Source organism: Lissotriton helveticus, chromosome 12, assembly GCF_964261635.1.
Source record: "Lissotriton helveticus chromosome 12, aLisHel1.1, whole genome shotgun sequence".
NCBI classification, from domain to species: Eukaryota; Metazoa; Chordata; class Amphibia; order Caudata; family Salamandridae; genus Lissotriton; species Lissotriton helveticus.
The window spans coordinates 52,638,155-52,659,707 of NC_136073.1; the positions used below are offsets into that span (position 1 = coordinate 52,638,155).

General features: G+C 48.5%; 1 protein-coding gene and 1 long non-coding RNA gene across 4 annotated transcripts in view; one reads left to right on the plus strand and one right to left on the minus strand.

Moving 5' to 3' along the window:
* BCL6B (BCL6B transcription repressor) overlaps window positions 1–21,553 on the minus strand; it is a 73,714-nt gene that overhangs the window by 30,703 nt on the left and 21,458 nt on the right. For both annotated transcript variants that reach the window (XM_078668624.1, XM_078668623.1), the window contains 2 exons: window positions 14,165–14,333; window positions 11,109–11,330 (listed from right to left, as the gene is read on the minus strand). In XM_078668624.1, coding sequence (XP_078524750.1) covers window positions 11,109–11,330; window positions 14,165–14,328 — 386 coding nt within the window. In that variant the 5' untranslated portion in view covers window positions 14,329–14,333. The remainder of the gene's footprint in view (window positions 1–11,108; window positions 11,331–14,164; window positions 14,334–21,553) is intronic.
* LOC144797823 (uncharacterized) overlaps window positions 1–21,553 on the plus strand; it is a 201,297-nt gene that overhangs the window by 923 nt on the left and 178,821 nt on the right. The gene's annotated exons all lie outside the window — the stretch shown is intronic.

Sequence of the window (21,553 nt, forward strand, 5' to 3'; positions counted from 1 at the left end):
AGACCCTCTGATTCTGGTCACATAATTTAATCTCCCTGTTCCTAAAAAAAATGAATGTGTCCTTGTGTAATGTAACTATTGCTCATGTAAAGCGCCCCAATGCGTTGGTGTCGAGTTCGCGCTAAAAAAAACGACATAAGTGTGTCATAACTATTCAGTCCTTAGTTCAGATTCCTTTATAGGACGACGGACTTATTTTGCTGTTCTTAAATCTCATCTATGTATATTATTTTATCGATGCGCGACAGTACGTACATGTTCTCATTTAATGTACCATTGTTCAAGTGTTAAAATCTTAAAGGTTCGCATCCTGCTGTACGAGACTGCCATCTGCTTTGTTGGAAGCACAGAGAAAAGAACCGCACTGAAGAGTAAAACACTAGATGAAAGGTGCACAGAGGTCCTTGGTGCCACTGCACACGGTGCATCATTCATAACTCTCGTCCCTTGATCAGAAACTAAATATCACTTTTATAATGTTAATTACGGGTTAATTATTTTAACCCTTTGATTATCATAACCCTCTCTACGTGAGCATCTTTGAAAAGCATACCCCTTACTACAGTTACACTTGAGGTTTATAGGAATGCCATGTTCTTTAAGGATTGTCTACTTGAGCACTTAACCATTTGTTAGCATGTTAACTGTTGCACAAATAAATATTCCATATAGTGACCGCAGATACTAGCAGCAAGTGGTTAACGTTAAAACAAATGTCGGTCTTTACATTCCGCGTTTTCTAAAAGATTAATTGCAGACATATGTCTCGTGCAAAGCCCAGCTTCTGTATTTAACCCCATAGATTTACCTTGATTACACGATAAGTAGTGCCCATTGCAACATGTTTTCTTTTGCTTGTTTCCCTTTGTTTCTGGGTCACTTAAACGGGTCCTGCTCCCGCTGAGTGCGGGGTCGACACACTGCAGTAATTAATATCTTTGCACCGAGGCCGTCGTATGAAAAACTCGCCATGTTTCTTGGATGGGCAGGCCTAGTGGTGAGCTGGGAGCAGGCCGGGCGAGCAGATGTCGTAGTATTACAGATTGCCTGTTCCCTGAGTATTGAATGGTGCAAGGGGAGGAGGTAGTCGTGAGTGAGCTTTTTTGTGTACATTGTTTTTAAACTGCTTTTCATGACTGGAAATATATATTTAAAGACCATTCAGAATGTGAGTGCTGACGTGCAGCTATGGTCCGGTTCGTACAATGCCTATTACATGGATCAAAATTCTGTAGGAAATCGGACTCGGACATGAGTCCCAGTTCTGTAATTCTTGAAATTACTTGCCTTTCCACTTGGTGTCTCAATACGTTTAATTTCAAACTTATTATAAAGCGTTGCACAGCCTCTTGCACAACAAAATAACGAGAAATGCAGAATTTAGCACAAAAAAACATACTATGCGATAAGTACTCATTTGATGCTAATATTTATGGTTGGGAGTTAGTTTACATAAATGCAAGTGGCTAGTTTGGTAGGATGTCTCCTCATCAATCCCACAGACCTGCCTATTGCATTGGCGCGTTTTTATTTGAAAGGGAATGACTGTGTCCATGGTACTTAAGTCTTTTTGGCCAGTAAACCCATCCACAAAATAATAGCACTATTTCCTATCTATAAGGTTTGTGAAATCAGCAAGCATAACATTGCTGTAAAATGTTAACGTTTCTAAAGTTGTTTTCTTCACCTGGGCAGACCATTATACCTTTCAGATTATATGATTTTCATAGTGGCAGTTAACAACTCTAAATGGATGCCCTAACCATAAAGGGAGTTGCTGGGGCCCATGGCAGGTGAATTATGAATTACTGTTGTGCAATCTTACTAGTGGGTGGTTTTCGCTGGCCCATCATGGGGCACTTCTTATTCTCCAGTCCCTTTTGTTGGAAAACCTAGCAATGGTGTATATTTGTATTGCACCAGCACCCTACTCTGGATGCCTCGAAGCAGATTGAAGTATGTGGGTCATGGTCTACAGTAAATCTACTGCAGTCAAGTTTTTTAGTAATTTTTTTTTACGCTGGTTGAAGTCTCGCAAATACCCTAGACCCTGACTTGCTCTTTATCAGTGTTGACATTTATATGCATTGATGATGACATCGTAGTCCTCAATAAGTCGTAATGAAGACAAAGACTAAACATGGTAGATTTCTGATTTAAATATTTTCTACAATGTGTTATGTCCTAGTAAGGCAAGATTCACTTTACATTGCCCTTCTGAGCAGATAACACCCAATGGGCCATTTTCACTTCTACAAACCATTACATCTTACTTGTTTTGGACTTTGAAACTGGGTGTTCTCAGTATAGTCCCTTGAGCTTTTCACTGTATGCTGCTCTGGGGCTAGGGAATAAATCGCGCTCTCACCAGAGACATCCGTGTGTCCCCAGCAGGGTCCGTGCGCTCCCGCATCTGACCGCTCTCCCGACCTCCGGACACCAGTGTGCATCGCGCCGCCATACTCCACAGGAGCAGCATTACCGCACAGGCCGGCCCTGGGAAACTACACTCGGTGAATAGATGCGTTATCTGGGGTGATCAGCTCCGATAGTAAACCCAGCCTCCACTTCAAGGCGCTAGGAACTGGGCAGTGCTGTATTAGTAGCCTTCACAACCACAAGCTCCGGCGCACCACAGCTAGACGTGCACTCATTACAGTCTGGTCCCTTCTCGTCACTCTGTCACCCTGTTGTCACTGTCTCATCTTTCCTGCCCGCTTTGTCCATTCACCACAGGCAGCGTTTTATTTTCAAACCACAGAATCCATAAAGCTCCTTTCCACACCCGTCACTACCATCAAAGAGTAACGTTATGCCAGTGGTGTAACGAAACTTGAGGGGGGCCCCCTTGCAAAGTACATGCAGGGAGCCCCCTCCATGGTTCGGGGACAGTCTGGAGCTCTCAGATCAGGGATCCCTCCTCCCAAGCTCAGCATTATTAAAGTTAGAGCTATTGTCATTGCTCATGACATTTTTTTTCATTTTTTTTATTTTTAAAACATAAATAAATGGTATTGTCATTGACAATGGCAATAGCTGAGCATTAGAGAGTAGTAGAGCGTATTCGCGGACACAGAGCCACACACACAAACACAGACAGAGCCGCGCACACACACAGACAGAGCCACGCACACACACACACAGACAGAGCCACGTACACACACACAGAGGCTCTGTCTGTGTGTGTGGCTCTGTGTCCGGGAATACTCTCTACTACTGTCTAATGCTCACCTATTGCCATTGTAAATGACTATACCATTTATTTATGTTTTTTAAAAAAAGAAAATGAAAAAAAATGTCATAAGCAATGCCAATAGCTCTACCTTTAATGATGCCGAGACCATTGCATTGTAAATGCTTGTTTTACATGTCATCTTGTAATTAAAGCTGTCCGAAATTAAAAGCACTACCTTACGAGCCATGCAGGGAAAAGCAAAGGCAACCCAACATGGCAGCACCCCCAATTTACTAAAATTAACATAACTTGAAGCCAGTGACTCTTGAAAGTGGTGGGGCTATTTGCCACAACTTCATCCCATTTCCTCCAAAATTTGCATTGGGTGTTTCCAATATGTTAAGAATTACCTCCAGTGTGCCAATGTCAGCATGTTGTCATGGCTATCCCCTGATGCCAAGAAATACATACGATATGCCAGTACCATAATTCTGCCATTGACACTGCCGATATACCATGGGTATGGCAGAGCCAGCATTCTATAATAGTTTGCTTTCCCAACTCCCAGCTCTAATATGCCATGGTTGCCCCTTCTGAGGCCAAGAATTCCCTCCAATAAGCCAGCACCAGCATTTTACCCTATGTGACCCCATTTGTCAGGAATTACTTCCAGTACCTGATTCTGCATTTTGCCACGAGGGCCCTTCCGTATGCCAAGGATTACCTTGAATGTGGGTGTGCCAGCATTTTCCCAATGGTGCCCCCATGCCAAGTATATAACATCTTTCCATGAGTGCCCCTATGCCAAGAAATACTTCCAGTATGTCAGGGTGAGAAAGCAGAATGCATATACCTACTGCCTTAATTCCAATGCTTCGCTACACACATGCGCCTTAAAGTGCACTGACACACTACATAATGAGTTTAAATGTTATTCTGGTATTAACCTGAAGTGTTCAGTAGCCTAGCCATGCATGCTAAAAGTTTCATAGTTCTCTTCGGCCCAGAAGTGATTTTATTCAGTGTTGTACATTTGCACATTTTCTGCATCTTGTAATAAGGTGTAGTCTTGCTTTGAAGATTGACTATCAGAAATGTGGCCAGGAGTAGTGTATTGAGCTGTATGCTTATGTATCTTTATATGCAAATCAAGAACTCCTTTCATTCTTCCAGTGAGAAGATCCTGCTGAGAACTCATTAGTTAGTTGGGTTCAAGTCAGTGGCGGCTCCTCCGTTATGGCAGAGGAGCCTCGGTCCCCCCCGCTGAAAGTCGCAGAGGCAAGGACATAAATAAAATGATAATAAAACGTTTTTATTACCATTTTATTTTTTGTCCTGCCAGCTGACCCGAGGAAGGGGCGGGAACAGCCACAGTGACGCTGCAGCTGCAGCACCAGGGCCAGCCTTAGGTATGTGCAAGCTGTGCACCTGCACAGGGCCACCAAACTCCAGGGGCCACCACCCCAATATATATCCTTAATATAATAAACCTCGGAGGATGGATACATATTTGCGTGGCGGCCCCTGGCAGGGATTTGGCGGCCTCCAGCTCTGTTCCACTTCCAAACACCCTGACCCCCCCCCCCATCTTCACTGGCCTTCGTTCTCTGCCCCGCCCGGACCCCCTCTTCAGGGGCCCCCTACCTACGCTCCCTGCCCAGGGCCACCATGAGCCTATAGCCGCCCCTGGCAGCACCAGGGAGGAGGGGGAGTGGTGATCACTGCTTAATACACATGATGATTTGGCCACCCCCAGGGAGCTGGCCAAACCGTCATGCGCCCTTAGTCTTTCTCCACCTAGCTGTGTTGTACAGCTGGGTGGAGAAACTAACACAGGCTCCCACTCTGTGTCTGAGCGCCGAACCGAGGTGCTCAGACCAATCCCAGCGCTGCTCACATGCTGGGAATCAAAAGACACACAATTGATGGACGGAATGCAGAACAAATAAAAACATTAATTTCCAGTTAAGAGATCTGGGTTAAATCCATCCTTCTTTTGCTCACCATGCCACCCCAGTTTAGACCTGGCCATATGCAAATCAGTCTTGACCCTGTGACTCATGGAAATAGTCCGTACATAAGGGGGTGGTGATGGACGGAGCATCTGAACCAATCAAACACTCACACCCAGTCAAAAGATCTGAGTTTAATCCATCACCGTTCTTTAGCCCACTCTGCCACCCCAGTTCAGACATGGCCATATGCAAATCAGTCTGATTCTGTGCCTCATGGGAACAGTCCAGCCTGAACTTCCAAGCCATGCCTTCCCTGGACCGGAAACAAGCTTCCTAGGACCGGTTTCTGGCATTTCAGCCGTCTTCAGCCAGGCTTGCTTGAATCCAGTGGCACAATGAGCAAAGGACTCACGTCTGAGCATACCCTGCCAACTTATGGCGAACAAAGCGGTACAAAAAGGGGTGGTGATGGACGGTAGGGGTCGGCTAAAGAACGGTGATGGATTAAACCCAGATCTTTTGACTGGATGTGAGTGTTTGATTGGTTCAGGTGCTCCGTCCATCACCACCCCCTTTTGTACCGCTTCATGGAAATAGTCCAGCCCGAACTTCCAGGCCGAAACTTTTCAGACAATCACCCCCGTTCACGGATCTGGATTGAATCCATCATCGTTCTTTAGCTCACTTCGCCACCCCAGTTCAGACACAGCTTTATGTAAATCAGTCTTGACCCTGTGCCTCATTAGAACAGTCCAGCCCGAACTGCCAAGCTGTGCTCTCCATGCCACTGAAGTAAAGCAATCCTGGCTGAAGAGGGGTGAAACCCCGAAACCAGTTCTAGGATGCTTGTTTCCAGTCCAGGGAGGACCTGGCCTGGCAGTTCGGGCTGGACTGTTCCCATTAGGCGCAGGGTCCAGACTGATTTGCATATGGCTGCGTCCAAACTGGAGTGGCATGGTGAGCAAAAAAACAATGGATTTAGGCCCAGATCTCTGTATGGGGTGAATGTATGACAATGTTCCGCATTCTGTTTATCAATTGTTCTTTTTGCATTTGTCACCCCGAGTGGGACGGGTATGTCCAGACGTGGGTTCCGTGCTCTCCGGTACTCTCCATGCCATTGCAGTCAAACTATCTTGGCTGAAGAGGGGTGAAACCTCGAAACAGGTCCTAGGATGCTTATTTCCAGTCCAGGGAGGACCTGGCTTGGCAGTTCGGGCTGGACTATTCCCATTGGGCGCAGGGTCCAGACTGATTTGGCTGGGTCCAAATTGGAATGGCATGGTGAGTAAAAAAAGGATGGATTTAGGCCCAGATCTCTGTACTGGGGTGAATGAATGACATTGTTCTGCATTCTATCCATCAATTGTTGTTTTTGCACATGCTGGGAATAGCATTCCCAGCATGTGATCAGAGCTGGGATTGGGAGGTGGAAGCCTGCGCAGTGTGCACCAGGTTCCTGATGAGGAGGTGAGGATCAGGTAAAAGGCGGCGGCCATCGGAGCAGGTAAGTGAAATTTTATTAATTTTGTATTGTCTTTTTTTTGTGTTCCCCCCTCCCGCAGCCCCACCACTTCATAGTACGAGAGGCCGCTCCTGGTTCAAGTAACAAGTTTCTATCACATGTTCATGTTCCAATTGACTTGTACAGAGAGTAAAGTGTATACAAACGGTCTAACGTGAAAAAAACTATTATATGCTACAACTGTTCTTTGAGCGGATGCTTTGGGCCATTAAATTGACGATTAGCACATGCGTTTTTTGCTTGCCTGCTCACTATTTTTACATTAAAACATGTTAGACTTTTGGTCTTGAGAACTGTTATGTTTTATTTTACACAGGGCCTATATGTTGCCAATGGTGCCCTCACTTATGCCAAGAATTGCCTCTAATATTCTAATATGAAGGTGGCACCACGTTACCTTGGGTGCCCCCATAAGCCAAGAATTATCTAAAGTATGTCATGGCCAGTGGCAGACGCATAAGCATAAAACACGCTAACAAACACTGCAGCTCACTCACACTCTTTTACGTACTCATTCTCACTCATAGTCTCTCCTGTTGACTGTCACTCACACAGAAACATACTCATACTCACTGGTTCTCCCACTCACAAATACACTTAGACATACTCACCCATTCACATGCACTGACTCTCACTCACTCAATCAATTAATCAATCAGGATTTGTAAAGCGTTGAAACTCACCCATGAGGGTCTCGAGGCGCTCACAACTACTGTTGTACTCTGCTTTGAACTCTTGAGATGCAGGTGCTATGCTTTGATAGCTAGGATTCAGCAGGCCCCTCAGGCCTCCGGGCCCTGGTGCACCTGCACCTGCTGCACCACTGAGAGCTACTCACTCCCTGTACTCTCACTTATTCATACTCACACTCTCTCATTCTCATGGATTCCTGATCTCTTTGATTATCTCAACAATAACACATGCTCCCTCTCACTCAATCTCATTCAGCCTCAATCACTCACAAGCACACTCACTCACTCTCACCGATGAGCCAAACAGAGCAGAAGAGCCACGATTAAAGAGGCAAGACCCCCCTCAACTGCTCTCCCTTCTTGATAGGATTGGAAGCATAGCCCTCTCAGAAGCTGGGACTGTGCCTGGGATCCTGAACCCTGTTGCTCTGTATGTGGCCTCGATTGTGCCTGTGTGATGGGAATTGTAGTAGAATAACAACTTTCAGACATGCTCAATCCAGACATCTACATGCAGAGTGCCATGTTTTTCAAGAACACTCTGTAGGCATTACCAGGAGCCTGGGGGGGATCCTGTTGTCATTTAATTGTTCTTGCAAACACTAAAGTTGTGTTTTCATGTACACTGATAAATACTTATCAGATGTGTGCATAGGCAATGGACAGTAAGTGGTGGCACACAGGTGGCAGGGCTGTGCCCTGAAGCCCCCGTTAAGGAGCCATCACTGCTTACGACTCTTGTAAGTCAACTCCACGTATGTTGTTAAGTAATGCGTGTTTCTTGTGCTTGCTAAACTTTCTTTCCCAACAAACTGTAGCTTACCCTGCATAAGGAGCAGTCTTAAGTTCATGGGGTTTACCTTAAAAAACGAATAAAAAAACTGATCTGTTTCCTAGCCCCAAGTTTGTATATTTCACATCTTGAGTGAAATATGCTACTAATTTGAGAGATTTCGAAATTAATTTTACAAAACTTTTCTTCTCTGGTCAAACTATTTTTCAGTAATTTTCCTTTCGTCCTCAGCTGCTCCCTGTGAAAAAAAGTGTGCTACTTTAACCTGGAACTTCCAGCAGTAACTTTAGGGGGGTATGAACCCCTAGTTATATCAGAGAAATCCACCTACAAATTAAGGGGATCACTACAATGGCGAAAGGACTTTAGTCTGTCCGCCATCGTCCCAGGGATAGGGACCCCGCCTATATGGCGGCCGCAAAATGCAGTTTTAACATTGCGGCGCTGCTGCTAGCTGCAGCACCTTCCCAATGTTAAAAGAGCACGTTTTGTTTTTCCCCGCACTACGTGGCACAAAACAAAAGTGCCCCTGCATAAGGGGGCCCGCAACTGGCCCCCAAAGTCAATCTCCGCCAACCTTTGAATGGCGGAGGAACAGCCATTCAAAGGCTTGCAGATTGCAGCATCCTAATCTACACAAAATTACTTTTATCCACTTCTCCCAACGCATGGGGGTATTAAACCTTTGCCACTACCTAAGAATTAAGCACCATTACACATGTTTACTTACTTTTTAAATGTTATGTGAGGCGCTAACTTGAGATGAGAGCCACATTGTAGTGCTTTTTAGGTCTCGCCTGGATATCGCATCCGAAGTATGCGTCCAGGCTGGAGACTTATAGCGAGCTGACACGGGGGAATGACGGACAAAAAACGGTCACGCGCTTCTCCCCGGCTGGATTCAGCTGCTTGCACGCGCACCAACATTCACGCATGCGCACATCACAGGCACACGCATACACAGCACTCACGCATGCGCACATACACACGCATACACATGCACACCCCCCGTCGCCGCCGCCGCACCTACACGCATACACAGAGACCCCTTCACACACACCAGCCCCTCTCCTCCCGGCTCCACTCACCGGTGTCTGGCGGGCGCTCCCCGGGTCTCCAGGCTCCTTCCCTTCCTCCGCAGCTGCAGGCTCTCTCTCCGCATGGGAGCCCCGCCTCCTCAGTGCGCCCGCTTCGCCCCGCGGGTCCTCACCCGGTCCCCCATCTCGGGACCGGGACTTTAAGGGAAACAGTATCCAGGGCTCCTTCCTGGTCACGGGAGCCCCGGGGCCGCAAAGCTCACGCCACTTCCTGCTGCCGGCTCCTCTTCCTGCACGTCAGGTCCCGGGCCAGCAGCCAATCAGAGCGCGGCCCGGGAATGACGTCACAGAGGTGTCCCGCAGTACCGCCCCCGGCCTGCCTGACTTCCTGGTCGCAGGACAATTCTACTGCTGAACTGGGTGACGAGCCCACAATCACACACCTCTCTGAGCGCTTCGCGCACAGCAGTCACGAACTGGAGCCTGGAGGTCCGATGATTAATGGGCCTGCCTCTGCGCAGGCCGCAGGCACATGATTACCCCGCCCACCCCTCGAGCTGAAGGCAGCCAGGTCTGTACCGTCTCTGTGTGGCACGCATCCATCACTGATTGTGGCCTGCCAATGTGGGGGGACCAGGGGGGCTGCCCGTGATTCGTGTAGCATGCATCTCAGGAGCGGCAAGCAAAGAACTGGTCGGTGCCCGATCGTGCAGCCTGCTTCTGTTGCGGAGGTTCTTCAGGTGCCAGTGTATTCAGGTATGATTAATTTCATTTTGAAGTCCGCTTTTCCTCATCTGCCGTTGTCAGCTGCCCCGTCTCTTTCTGTCTCTCTTGCTGAAACGGTGCTTTTTCCAGGAAGGTATTTTTTTTTCCAGGCAGCATATCACTCTTGTGCATAATTTGAATTGAGCTGCATCCAGGTATATATAGCCGGGCACAACTGGGTTGTAGCTGAAGGCAGTGTGGGTGTCTCAGTGGGATAGTATGGTGTGAAACAAATGTAAAGGGTGTATTTTTATTGTTCCTCTTGTTGAGTGCTTCATTAATATTTTAATGTAGCAAATTAAAAACACAACCGCTAAATTCAAGAAATTCAGACGGACGGAAAAGATCTCCAGGTGTTTTCAGGTTTGCAGCCGGCATGTAGAAGCAGCAATTACTGAGCAAGGAGCAGTAGAAATCTGGTTAGAGCCACTTCAGTCTGCCCTGGCCGGGGGGGCCAGTTACACAGAAAATACCACTTTGTTTAGGATCAGTGCGAGCTCGCCAATAACAGTGGCTTTCCAGTAAGAACTGGACGCCGTGGGAAGCTTCTTGAATCCACCACGGTGACGCAGGCACATAAGTGACTGTGGTCTCCTTTCGTGTGCTAGAAATTAAAAAGATTTACTAAGGGATACCACAAATTGCCCGGAGTTCCACTGGGAAGGGCGTGAGGACAGGGGTCATAGGCGCAAAAGGGGGTGGGGCCAAATAGAGTCAGCCTGTTGTTCGCTGTTAAATTGCAAGTATGTTGTTTTGGAAAAAGTGTCCACAAATAATTTGAAACATGAAAAAATATGATTGTTAGGATGTTCTGGCCCGAGGCCCTCCTTCAGTTTTCAGACCCCCCCCCCCCACCCCATCCGTTTCCAAATAGAATGTACATATAAAAATTATTTAGGCACATCATTAAAATGTTTAACTTTTCTACAAGAAATATTGTATATGTACTTTTTTATGCAAAGAAAATGTAAATACTGCATAAATGACTTTTCTACAACACATATTTTATATGTACCTTTTTATGCAAAGAAAATTAAAATAGCGCATAAATAAAAATAAAAACATTGCCATTTACAGTACTAGTAGCTCAAACTTAAATAATGCGAGACCTATTGCAAATGCTTGTTATATATTTGCTGCGTGGATTCACAAGGAGCTTTCCTTACCTGGCCTGGATGAAGCGCCGGCAGGTGTCCATCACATGGTCCATGCGTAAGTATTCCGCCGCGTCCAGCACGGAGCGGATGCTGTCCACGCTTAGCGCCAGGTGGGACGTGTACATGAAGTCCAGGAGCACCTGGAAGCCCCGCAGCTCGATCCCATCGGGCAGTGGTAGGACGGTCAGCTCGCTGCCGCCCTGCCCCAAAAAGGCAGAATAGAAGAACCCGCTGTGGAAGACAAAGGGGGGAGGGGAGCAAGTAGATTAGAAGACAGCACTAAACAAGGTCACAGACAGTGCTTTAAGCAGGATGAAAAAAAGTGTGAGGGAAGGGGTCTCTAAAAGGAGCATGGCCAAAAAAGCAGAATAGGAATCCTTTCCAGGAGGCGTGATCTATATAATGAAGGATGTGGCTTAAAACATGTAAACTAAAATTCTGTGCTCCACACAGGGTGCCAGTTGACCAGCTTTTGGGTGCCTCTTTGTGTTTTCTGTAATTGTATCCAGAAATATCACAAAACAACCAACACATATGCCTAGAACAGGCCATACCCAGTGGCTTTGCCAATGCTTGTTAGTTGTATCAGATAAATGAATAACAACAATTTTGTTGAGAGTGGTTAGAATTGAAAACATTCCAGTTCCGAAAATATAAGACTGTAAATTAAATATAATTAAGATCTGCTGAAGGGGTAGTGGCCTTCAGAGTGTAACAGGTACTCCTGTTCGCCTGTTTATGCCACTTCCTTCTGCGGTCTCCCATCTGTTAGCCACTTACACCCTTTTACTCTCCACATTTTTCAGCATCCTCCAATTGCATATCTCACTCTTTCCACAATTAGAAGGGTCCCATGTGCGACCATCACTCCGTGGGCTCTGCAGCAAGGTCAATGACTGGATGCGCATGTAGTTGCACACCTTGAAGTCCCTCTGACAGCTCTGTGAGAAACATGCTCTGCCTCCTGCCACAACTTCACAGCTCTTAGTCGGGTCTTTAATAAACACCCACCCACAACCCGAAGACACCTGTATGTATGCACTACACAAAGGGCATATTTTCTGCATGAAACAAATCACAAAAACACAACATCTTGAAGACGCAAGTACGCTTAGGGAACACACAATGACTTTGAATACCTTAGGGATTTTTACAGACATTGTTGAAAATTCGAACAGTGTTTTTGTCAGTAGAGTTAAGGACATGCCTATAGAACCCGATGGGTCCTGTTTCAAAGTCGGGTTACTTACAAGTCGGCACTGACCTCTGCTGCTGGATCTGAGATACAGAAGGGACCAAACCCCACTTAAATCCCTTGTCCCAGAAAAGGCTTGCAGTCTGCCTCTCCACCACAGGATGTCGCTGTTGCGCTTAGAACCATACGTTGGTATTTCAGTGAGTGGGGCCACGCCCTTTTCCAAAATGAGGGAACGCCCTCTTAAGATAGTGCAGGCGCTATCAATACTGCAGAAGGGGTCACACGTCTGTGGCACCTTCTATAACAATGCAGTACCCTGGGTGCAAAAATATTGTAGGTACATGCCTGTTGTGCCGACATGACACTGGCTCTAATGCAGTCCCAGGAGTCCACTGGAAGTGCCAGACCATGAAGATCTCATGGTGCCAAGCACGGGGCAGAATTTTTGGAAATACTGGGCCAGAACCTAGGAAACTGATTGGGGCCGATTCACAGAACTAACTTAAGACACAATCCTAAACGTACTACTTTTGGTATTCACAGAAGGCATTTAGTAGTAGTAAGGTATGATTTTGTCTTAAGTTTGACTTAAGACAAACTTAAGACAGACTTAAGACAAACTTAAGAGAAAATCCTAACTTAAATCTGTCTTAAGTCTGTCTTAAGTCTGTCTTAAGTTTGTCTTAAGTTTGTCTTAAGTTTGTCTTAAGTTTGTCTTAAGTTTGTCTTAAGTTTGTCTTAAGTCTGTCTTAAGTCTGTCTTAAGTCTGTCTTAAGTCTGTCTTAAGTCAAACTTAAGACAAAATCCTAACTTTACTACCACTAAATGCATTCTTTTTCTGCAAGACATCAATGCTAGTACATTTTCATCTGGATTAAAATACTCTTAGGTGCTGGGTGTCAATTTAGGTGAATCCTGTGTGAGTACAAGTAGAGCCTTAAACACTGAATACTATTTGAGCCAGCTTGCCAAAGACCATGAGTTGGTTTAATTCTGCATGCCACTGCCAAATGAGCAGCTGTGATAATTTACAACCAAGGGTTCTCGTGGCAAGGGAACCACAGTTCTGCATGGAGAGGCCAGGACAATTTTATGGCAGGAGGCAGGTGTTGTTACATCGGCCCTGGGGTTAAACTGCAAATTGGTAAACAATAAAATCTAAAATCTAATCCCAGTTTTCCAATTTGGGCAAAATGGGTGATCCTGGGCTAACCACTTATGCTTCGTAGTCCATAGCAACCAACGGACTAGACACCAGTATCAGAGCTTTACATAAACTAGATAGTTCCATTTACGTAGTTGTCTCTGCATGCAGTTCACATCTGGAATCAGGGCTTTAGGCCAGCGGTGGCTCTTCTGCTAAGGCGGAGGAGCGTCACCCCACTGCTCTCTGAGTAGTTCAAAAAGGAAAAATAAAATGATCATAACGCAACGTTATGATCATTTTATTTTTCCGTACTGCAGGGGCACAGTTAGTTTCATGTGGGGCAGGGCTGCGTTGGCCGGAGCAGGGGGAGGAGGGGCCGGCCGTCTTGGTCTGGCCAAACAGTCATGCACACTTAGCATGTTCTCCACCCAGCTGTATTGTACAGCCTGGGTGAAAAACATGCACAGCCTCTCTCTCCCTGTCTGAGCACCGAACTAGGGCATTCGGTCCAATCACAACGCCGCTGTCAACAGAAGCATCGTGATTGGCTAGGGGAGTCTGTGAGCCTGTGTGCTTCCGTGCAGCAGGGACTCGAGACAGCAAGAAGAGGACAGAGGAGAGGCAGTGGCCAGCTGTACCCAGGTAAGTGTTTTTTTTCTTTTTTTCAATCCCCACCCCACCACCCCATTCAGTAGCAGCCACCACTACTTTAGGTCTCACCTGCAGGCCATGAGGACGGCCTTGTGGGCCCGTAACTGATGCCCGCCCACCAGCAGACAGACGTCAGTCAAGATGTGGCGCTTGCGCAGCTCGTTCAAGTTCAGCAAGACGTCGCTGGAGTGCCGTGTGAACTCTTTGATGTATCCACCCGCCGAGGAGTCCATGGTGCCTGGTGATCCCGAAGAGGAAACAGGTTATAGTGAGCAAATGTAGATTTTACAAGAACTATTGCTGCAAAGTCTAATAGTATTAAAAATACAGCGGCAGTCCTTCTTGTTTTAATTTTGTGGCAGCCAGATATCAATCAAACATAATAACAGTAACAACACTATGCTACCCAGCACATCCTGGTGCTTGGCTAAAAATGCAGACATGACAAGTGAATCAATATAAGGTTATATATAGACCCCTTCAAGACCACCAGTTTCTTTATCCTGGCTCTGTACTATCAGTTCAGGCCAGTGCTTTATTTGAAAAAAATATAAGTGTCAGGCCCTCATCAGGAGGCCACAGCAGTTTGGGCCATACACTGCCACTGCACTTACACAACTACTAACCATCACACTGCTACAAGTGAGACAATTCAGATTGTTCGAAGCTGCCAAAGCTTTAGGAATGGCTTGGGTGGCAGGTGTTATTTGTTTTTAATGTATATAGAATTAACAAACAACAGTTTTTCGGCTCATCTTTAAATTGCACAAACAGCACCACCATGTGGCAGCTGTCATAAAGGCAGGTTCCAGCAATTAATTGCTGGTGCCGAGCACCGGAAACCACCTGCACAAATTAAGCACTAATTCAGACTGTTGCAAAATGAAGAATAAGCAGATGGCAATCAACAGGAAAAATGTGATCTGCTCTTTGATGCCCTCTGATTCATTAGGTCGGTTGAAGAACGGTAGATTGTGGAACTGAGAAAGTTAAAATATTAAGTAACTTCAAGAAATAACAGGAAGTGATCTCATAATTATCTCAAAGTCATAAATAAGGCGCCATGAGGTAGGATAATACTCGCCTCAACCAATCAATCAGGTTCTTGTATAGCACGACTACTTACCCAAGAGGGTCTCAAGTCCTTAATTCATTTGAGACTTTCCAGCAATAGCTCTTGGAAGTCCCAATTTTATTTCCAGACCAGAGGCTAGTATTATGCTTGGTTAAAAATCAATATAACAATGGAGAGAGAAACATGACTAACTGGTCATTTTAACCCCTTGGCTGCGGGGGTAATTCCCCCGCTGTGCTGAGGGGCGGGGGGCGCGCTCAGCGCCCGGTGCTCGTGTCGAGCTCAGCTCCTCATGAGCCACGGTGGCCGTGTGCTCATGACGAGCTGAACTCGTCATGGCCACACCTGTTTCCTTAGAACGCTCAGCACAGAGGGAGAATTAGCCCCGCGTGCGAGCGTTGCAGCCGTTATGACGAGCTCAGCTCGTCATGAGCACACGGCCACCGTGGCTCATGACGAGCTCAGCTCGTCATGAGCATGGGAAAGGTTAAGGTAAAGATAGTAGATCAGGCATCTGTTCTCAGAACGCCTTTCCAGTCTAGCTCCAGCCCAAAAGGCTTTAGAAGCCGTGGAGGAATGAGCGCTGAAGCTAGAAGCATCAATACCTGCATTAGGCATGACCCATTTCACCCACCTTGCAAGGTTAGTAGATGAAACGGAAGAATGAGGTTTTATGAAGGAAATTACTGACTCGCTGACGTTCTGAGGTCAGTAGTACGCGGTTCGTATTCTTTTAGGCATTATACTAAACATAGCTTCAGATAGTCAGGGAAAGCAATATGTCTCACCGGTGTAAATGAGAATTTTCATTCTCTTTTTAATATTAAAAAGAAAACATTACAGAGCACATTGCCTGCCCAATTAATCCATTGCCTTGATGTCACTCTTTTGAATGAAACTAGGAACATTAACAATCTTCATTTTGGTGGTAAAGCTTTTAAGGACAGTAATGATTTGGCAGACCAAACAGTAACTAGGGTTAGGACTGAGTTAACATCCCATAAGCAATTATATCTGGTAGAAGGAAGTATACTTATTCTAATGTCACAAAGGGATTTGCAGATTAATGGGTGTTCGCCCATGTGATTCCCATTAATATACCGAGGGAGATTAGGGGAAATCACTTGTTCTCTTGGACCTAATTGAAGTGGCTAAGTGATCCAAATAGTTTGCTGTTTTGGCGAAATCATAGAAATAGGATTTGAATCCCGCCCCAAACACCAGAAAGACGACTGGGCCCAAGCTGATTTAAGGACTCTTAAATTCCTGAGGCCCAGACTTTTTCAATGAAGCAGACAGTTCCTGACAAAAGTCCCTGGACAGACCAGGGATTCCCGAAACCTTCCAAACCATGAGCTGGCCGTTTTTTATTTTACCGAGTTTTATGTAGCACGAACTTGATCCGAAGGTATTGGGTATCAGAGCGCTTTACATAGCACCAGTTGTGTTACATGAGGACACATTCATTTTTAGGTCTCGCTAGACGTACGCAAAAGCGAAGCTTTTGCGTCTAGCGAGACAACTAATGTAATCACTTTCAGGGGAATGTAGACAGCAGACTGTCACGAGCGTCTCCTGCCGGAGATTCTACCTCGTGAGCGCGCACGTCGCCGTCCCTCATATTCCCATGCAAAGAAAGGCACACTGAACACACACATGCAGGCAAGAAGGCACACACACACAGGAGCGCACCTACACACATACAAAGCCCCCCCACACCCCCCCGCCGACGCCACATACATAGAAGTCCCCCCCCACCTGCCGCCACCGCATACATAGAAGGGCCCCCCACCCACCTCCCTGCCGCCGCCGTCGCATACATAGAAGGGCCCCCCCTCCCCCTGGCCGCCGCCGCATACATATAAGCCCCCCCTCCCCCGCCGCATACATAGAAGTTCCCCCCCCCACCGCCGTATACATAAAAGTGCCCCCCCAGGTGCCGCATACATGCAAGCGCCCCCCCCACACCATACATGCAAGCGCCCCCCCCCCCCCCGTACCGTGATTCTAAGGTCTTGCAGCCTCCGCGGGGCTCTCCCTCGGGCATGAGCCCCGCGTCACCAGCACTGCTTTCCCGTGGGCGCGTGCGCGGGCTTCCGAAGACGGAAGTCCCGCCCCAAGGAAGGTTTCGCTTTCGGAGCTGGTTTTGCTGGGAGGAGGGGGAAGGAGCCAGGTGCTGGTCCCGCGTTGGCACACTTGTGTTTTCTTGCAAGCGGCGGGAGGTCACTGGACATCCAATCTTATGCTTCAGACTAGGGTTGCCCTACAGTTCCACTGTTCGATGTGCTGCCCTAATGTGCGTACAGGCCCTCTCCGCTACTTGGAGTCCCTGCTCAGACATGTGTAGCTAACCTCTATTATGGTTTGGCCCTCAAACTCCGAGCTATGTCGATTGAGAACCTTACCGTATCATAGCATCTGTTATTTTGAGCGCCGAGAAACACATGGGTTGTATGAAGCGCTGCATAAAATGCATCACTATAATTATTAGGCTAGAGTCGGCTAACTGTTGTGTTTGGGTTGAAGGGGGAGCTGAGCCCCTACGCCGTGTTTCACCCGCACACCCTCGCAGCCTGGTGTGTTGCACAGTAGGGCACAGCACCTCTGGGCGGGGACCTCCCTCGGGTCATGGATGCGAGTGGGGGGCGTTCTTTGTCCTGTCATGCCAGGCTGCTGGACCACAGAGCTGCCTTGTTCGGCCCTGCTCGGGGTGCCGGGAGCAGCCTGTGACCAGTGTTTGTGATGGTGTGTGCAGTTGGCTCGGCGCCTGCTGCATGTGCCCTCCGGCAGTCTGCCTCTGCAGAGCCCGCTTGTATCTACGGCACCTCTCCACAGTGAGAGCCTTTGCGTGTTTTCCTTTCGCAGAAGCGTTGCTTTTTGGGCGTGAATGTCCAAATACTGGTTTAACAAACAAAAGCCAAAGGGTACAAGCGCTTTGTATTGAATAAAAAAATGGACCATAGACTGTCGTGTTTTTCCTACATCCAGAAAGTATTCTGAGGCAGCGAGTGAGGGGTTGAGCGGGTAGGGAGAGGCATCCCATGATCCAGATACAACTATATGTATATTCTATACCTTCTCGGGGTGCTTATTTCACTCGCCGTCTGCGTGTTTTACAGCAATCAGCTTTGTATGTGGGGCCCTGCCTTGGCACCGGGCCGTGGGCACTTCCTGGGCACCTCACCCACAACTTCGACTGCTGCGGGGAGGGCGGCCCCCCATGCCGCCGAACAGGTTGTTTGGATATGTGGAATCCTGTCGGGTGTGTGCGTGCCCGCGCGTGTGGGGGATCGGCCGGATGCCTTTGCTCCGAATACCTTGGTGCGTTTCTCTACTGTGTGTGTGTGTGTGTGTGTGTGTGCGCGCGCACACACAGCACCACTCTTTCAGTGTTGGGGGGGAAGGTGGTCTCATTTCTGCGGTGTGTGGCTTGTCTGTTGTTTTGTGTGTGCGGTGTGTTTGTCTGCTGTGTGCGTGCGGCATGTCTGTTTGGTTGCTCTGTGTCTTGTGTCCTTTGTGTGTGCGGTGTGTCTGTATGCAGTGTCTCTTTTGTCTGCTGTTTCTTGTCTCCTTTGTGCCCGCGGTGTGTGGCTGCTGTGTTTTTGCTGTATGAGTGTGTCTGGTCTCTTGTGTGTATCTCGCCTGTGTGTGTGTGTCTGTCTGCTGTGGGGTGGGCTGTTTGCCATGTGTGGTGTCTATCGGCTGCGGGTGGTGCTTGGTCTTATCTGCTGGGTGTGTGCGTGCGTGTCTGTCTGCAGTGTGTGCATGGCGGCACTCTTTCAGTGTCGGGGCTGCCTCTGCTCCTCTCCGGTGGATTTATGGCCGTGTTCAAGGTCCTCCGAGTGATGGCCGCTCGCCCGCCGCGGCCGTGTCTGCTCTCGGTGTATCCCGGCCAGAAGGGACTGTTCTTTGCCTGGGGAGACGCTCCCCGCGGGAGCAGTGGTGAGCCAAGCCTGGGCTCGTGTAAAGTAAATACCGGAGAAGTCACATGACCCGGCCTGAGAACTGAGGCCGTGCAGCGCTCTCTGCCCTGCCTTTGCGAGGGAGCTATCCCCCAACCCGTGTGTTGGGGAGGTACCCTGCTCTCGGGCAAGGACCCTCCGGCGCCCCCCAGCCCTTCTGTGGGGAGAGGGGACCTGTGATGGGACCCTCGTCTGCGAACAGCCCCGCTGGCTGCGGGGCGAGGGGACCTCTGCGGGGCCGCGCCCTAAGTACATTCGGCGTATCCAGCCATGCAGTGTGAATGACAACCGACATCCTTCTTGGGTCGGGCCTCTTTCTATGGACGGCGTGAACTAACCAAATCTGTGGACTCACTAAGCGTGCCACAAAATGTAACCCACACTAGAGTTGGTGCTTGCGTCCTGTCATGTAGCATGTGTGAGTGATGTAGGAGCTGGTCTTGCCTGTGCATCCTCCAAGGCCTGGGGTGGCAGTGCCGGGTTTCCTTTCCGCAGACAGGCGCAGTTTGTCTGCCTGCTGCAGGAGGGGTGCTCTGGCTCGCCTTCCCTGCAGTATGGTAGAGTTGCTGTGGCGATAGTGTTGGCAGTTGGGATTTTTGGTCCCAAATAACACAATCCCCTGTCTGGGTGAAGCAGCGGCTCTCGGCCAGATGCGACCTTGGTGTGAACGTCGAGGCTGTAGACCCCAGCGGCTTTGAGACCACTTTCACTGATGCCAAGTCCCCTGGACTTTCTTTTAATTAGTTCACCAGTTTGCTGCCAAGTGAATATGAGAGTAATAGTGGCAATCATGTTTGAAACTGCATAACGTGAGCGGAATAAGCTTGCAAGCCGCAATCACCCCACATCCACCACATCCACCACCACATCCACCCTCACCCTCACCCACCCTCAACCCCTCACCCTCAACCCCTCACTCACCCTCACTCTCACTCACCCTCACTCACCCTCAACCCCTCACCCTCACCCTCACTCACCCTCACTCACCCTCACCCGCACTCACCCTCACTCACCCTCACTCACCCTCAACCCCTCACCCTCACCCTCACTCACCCTCAACCCCTCACCCTCACCCTCACTCACCCTCACCCTCACTCACCCTCAACCCCTCACCCTCACTCACCCTCACCCTCACTCACCCTCAACCCCTCACCCTCACCCTCACTCACCCTCAACCCCTCACCCTCACCCTCAACCCCTCAGCCTCACCCTCACTCACCCTCACCCTCACTCACCCTCACTCACCCTCACTCACCCTCACCCTCACTCACCCTCAACCCCTCACCCTCACTCACCCTCAACCCCTCACCCCCTCACCCTCACTCACCCTCACCCCCTCACCCTCACTCACCCTCAACCCCTCACCCTCACTCACCCTCAACCCCTCACCCTCACTCACCCTCAACCCCTCACCCTCAACCCCTCACCCTCACTCACCCTCAACCCCTCACCCTCACTCACCCTCAACCCCTCACCCTCAACCCCTCACCCTCACTCACCCTCAACCCCTCGCCCTCAACCCCTCACTCACCCTCAACCCCTCACCCTCACTCACCCTCACTCACCCTCACCCTCACTCACCCTCAACCCCTCACCCTCACTCACCCTCACCCTCACTCACCCTCACCCTCACTCACCCTCACCCTCACTCACCCTCACCCTCACTCACCCTCAACCCCTCACCCTCACTCACCCTCACCCTCACTCACCCTCAACCCCTCACCCTCACTCACCCTTACCCTCACTCACCCTCAACCCCTCACCCTCACTCACCCTCAACCCCTCACCCTCAACCCCTCACCCTCACTCACCCTCAACCCCTCACCCTCACCCTCACTCACCCTCAACCCCTCACCCTCACTCACCCTCAACCCCTCACCCTCACTCACCCTCAACCCCTCACCCTCAACCCCTCACCCTCACTCACCCTCACAACACATATTGTGTTACAATAGGTGTCACATTTGCGAAAGATAAAACTATTGGCATTGTAAATAACAAAGCTATTAATTTCGCTATTTTCAAAACAAGCACATAAATAAAAAATGTGTCCTCTACAATACCAATAGCTCAAACTTTCCTAATGCGAGACCTATTGCATTGCTGTGCTTCTCTCCCCTGCTGCACGCTCCTGCTCTCTAGAGATGTGGCCTAACGACCAGAGCTGCCATCTAAGTCACGTAAATACAAAACATGTTGCATTCCAAATGCTATAGGTGTCACATTCGCGAAAGTTATAACTATTGGCATTGTAAATGACAAAGCCATCAATTTAGCAATTTTAAAAACCAACATATAAATAAAATATGTCATTTACAAGACCAATAACTCCAACTTTTCTAATGCGCGACCTATTGCATTTGCAATGCTTGTTTTGTTAGGCACGGGGAGATTAAGTGTTTGCCCAGAATCACAGGATGA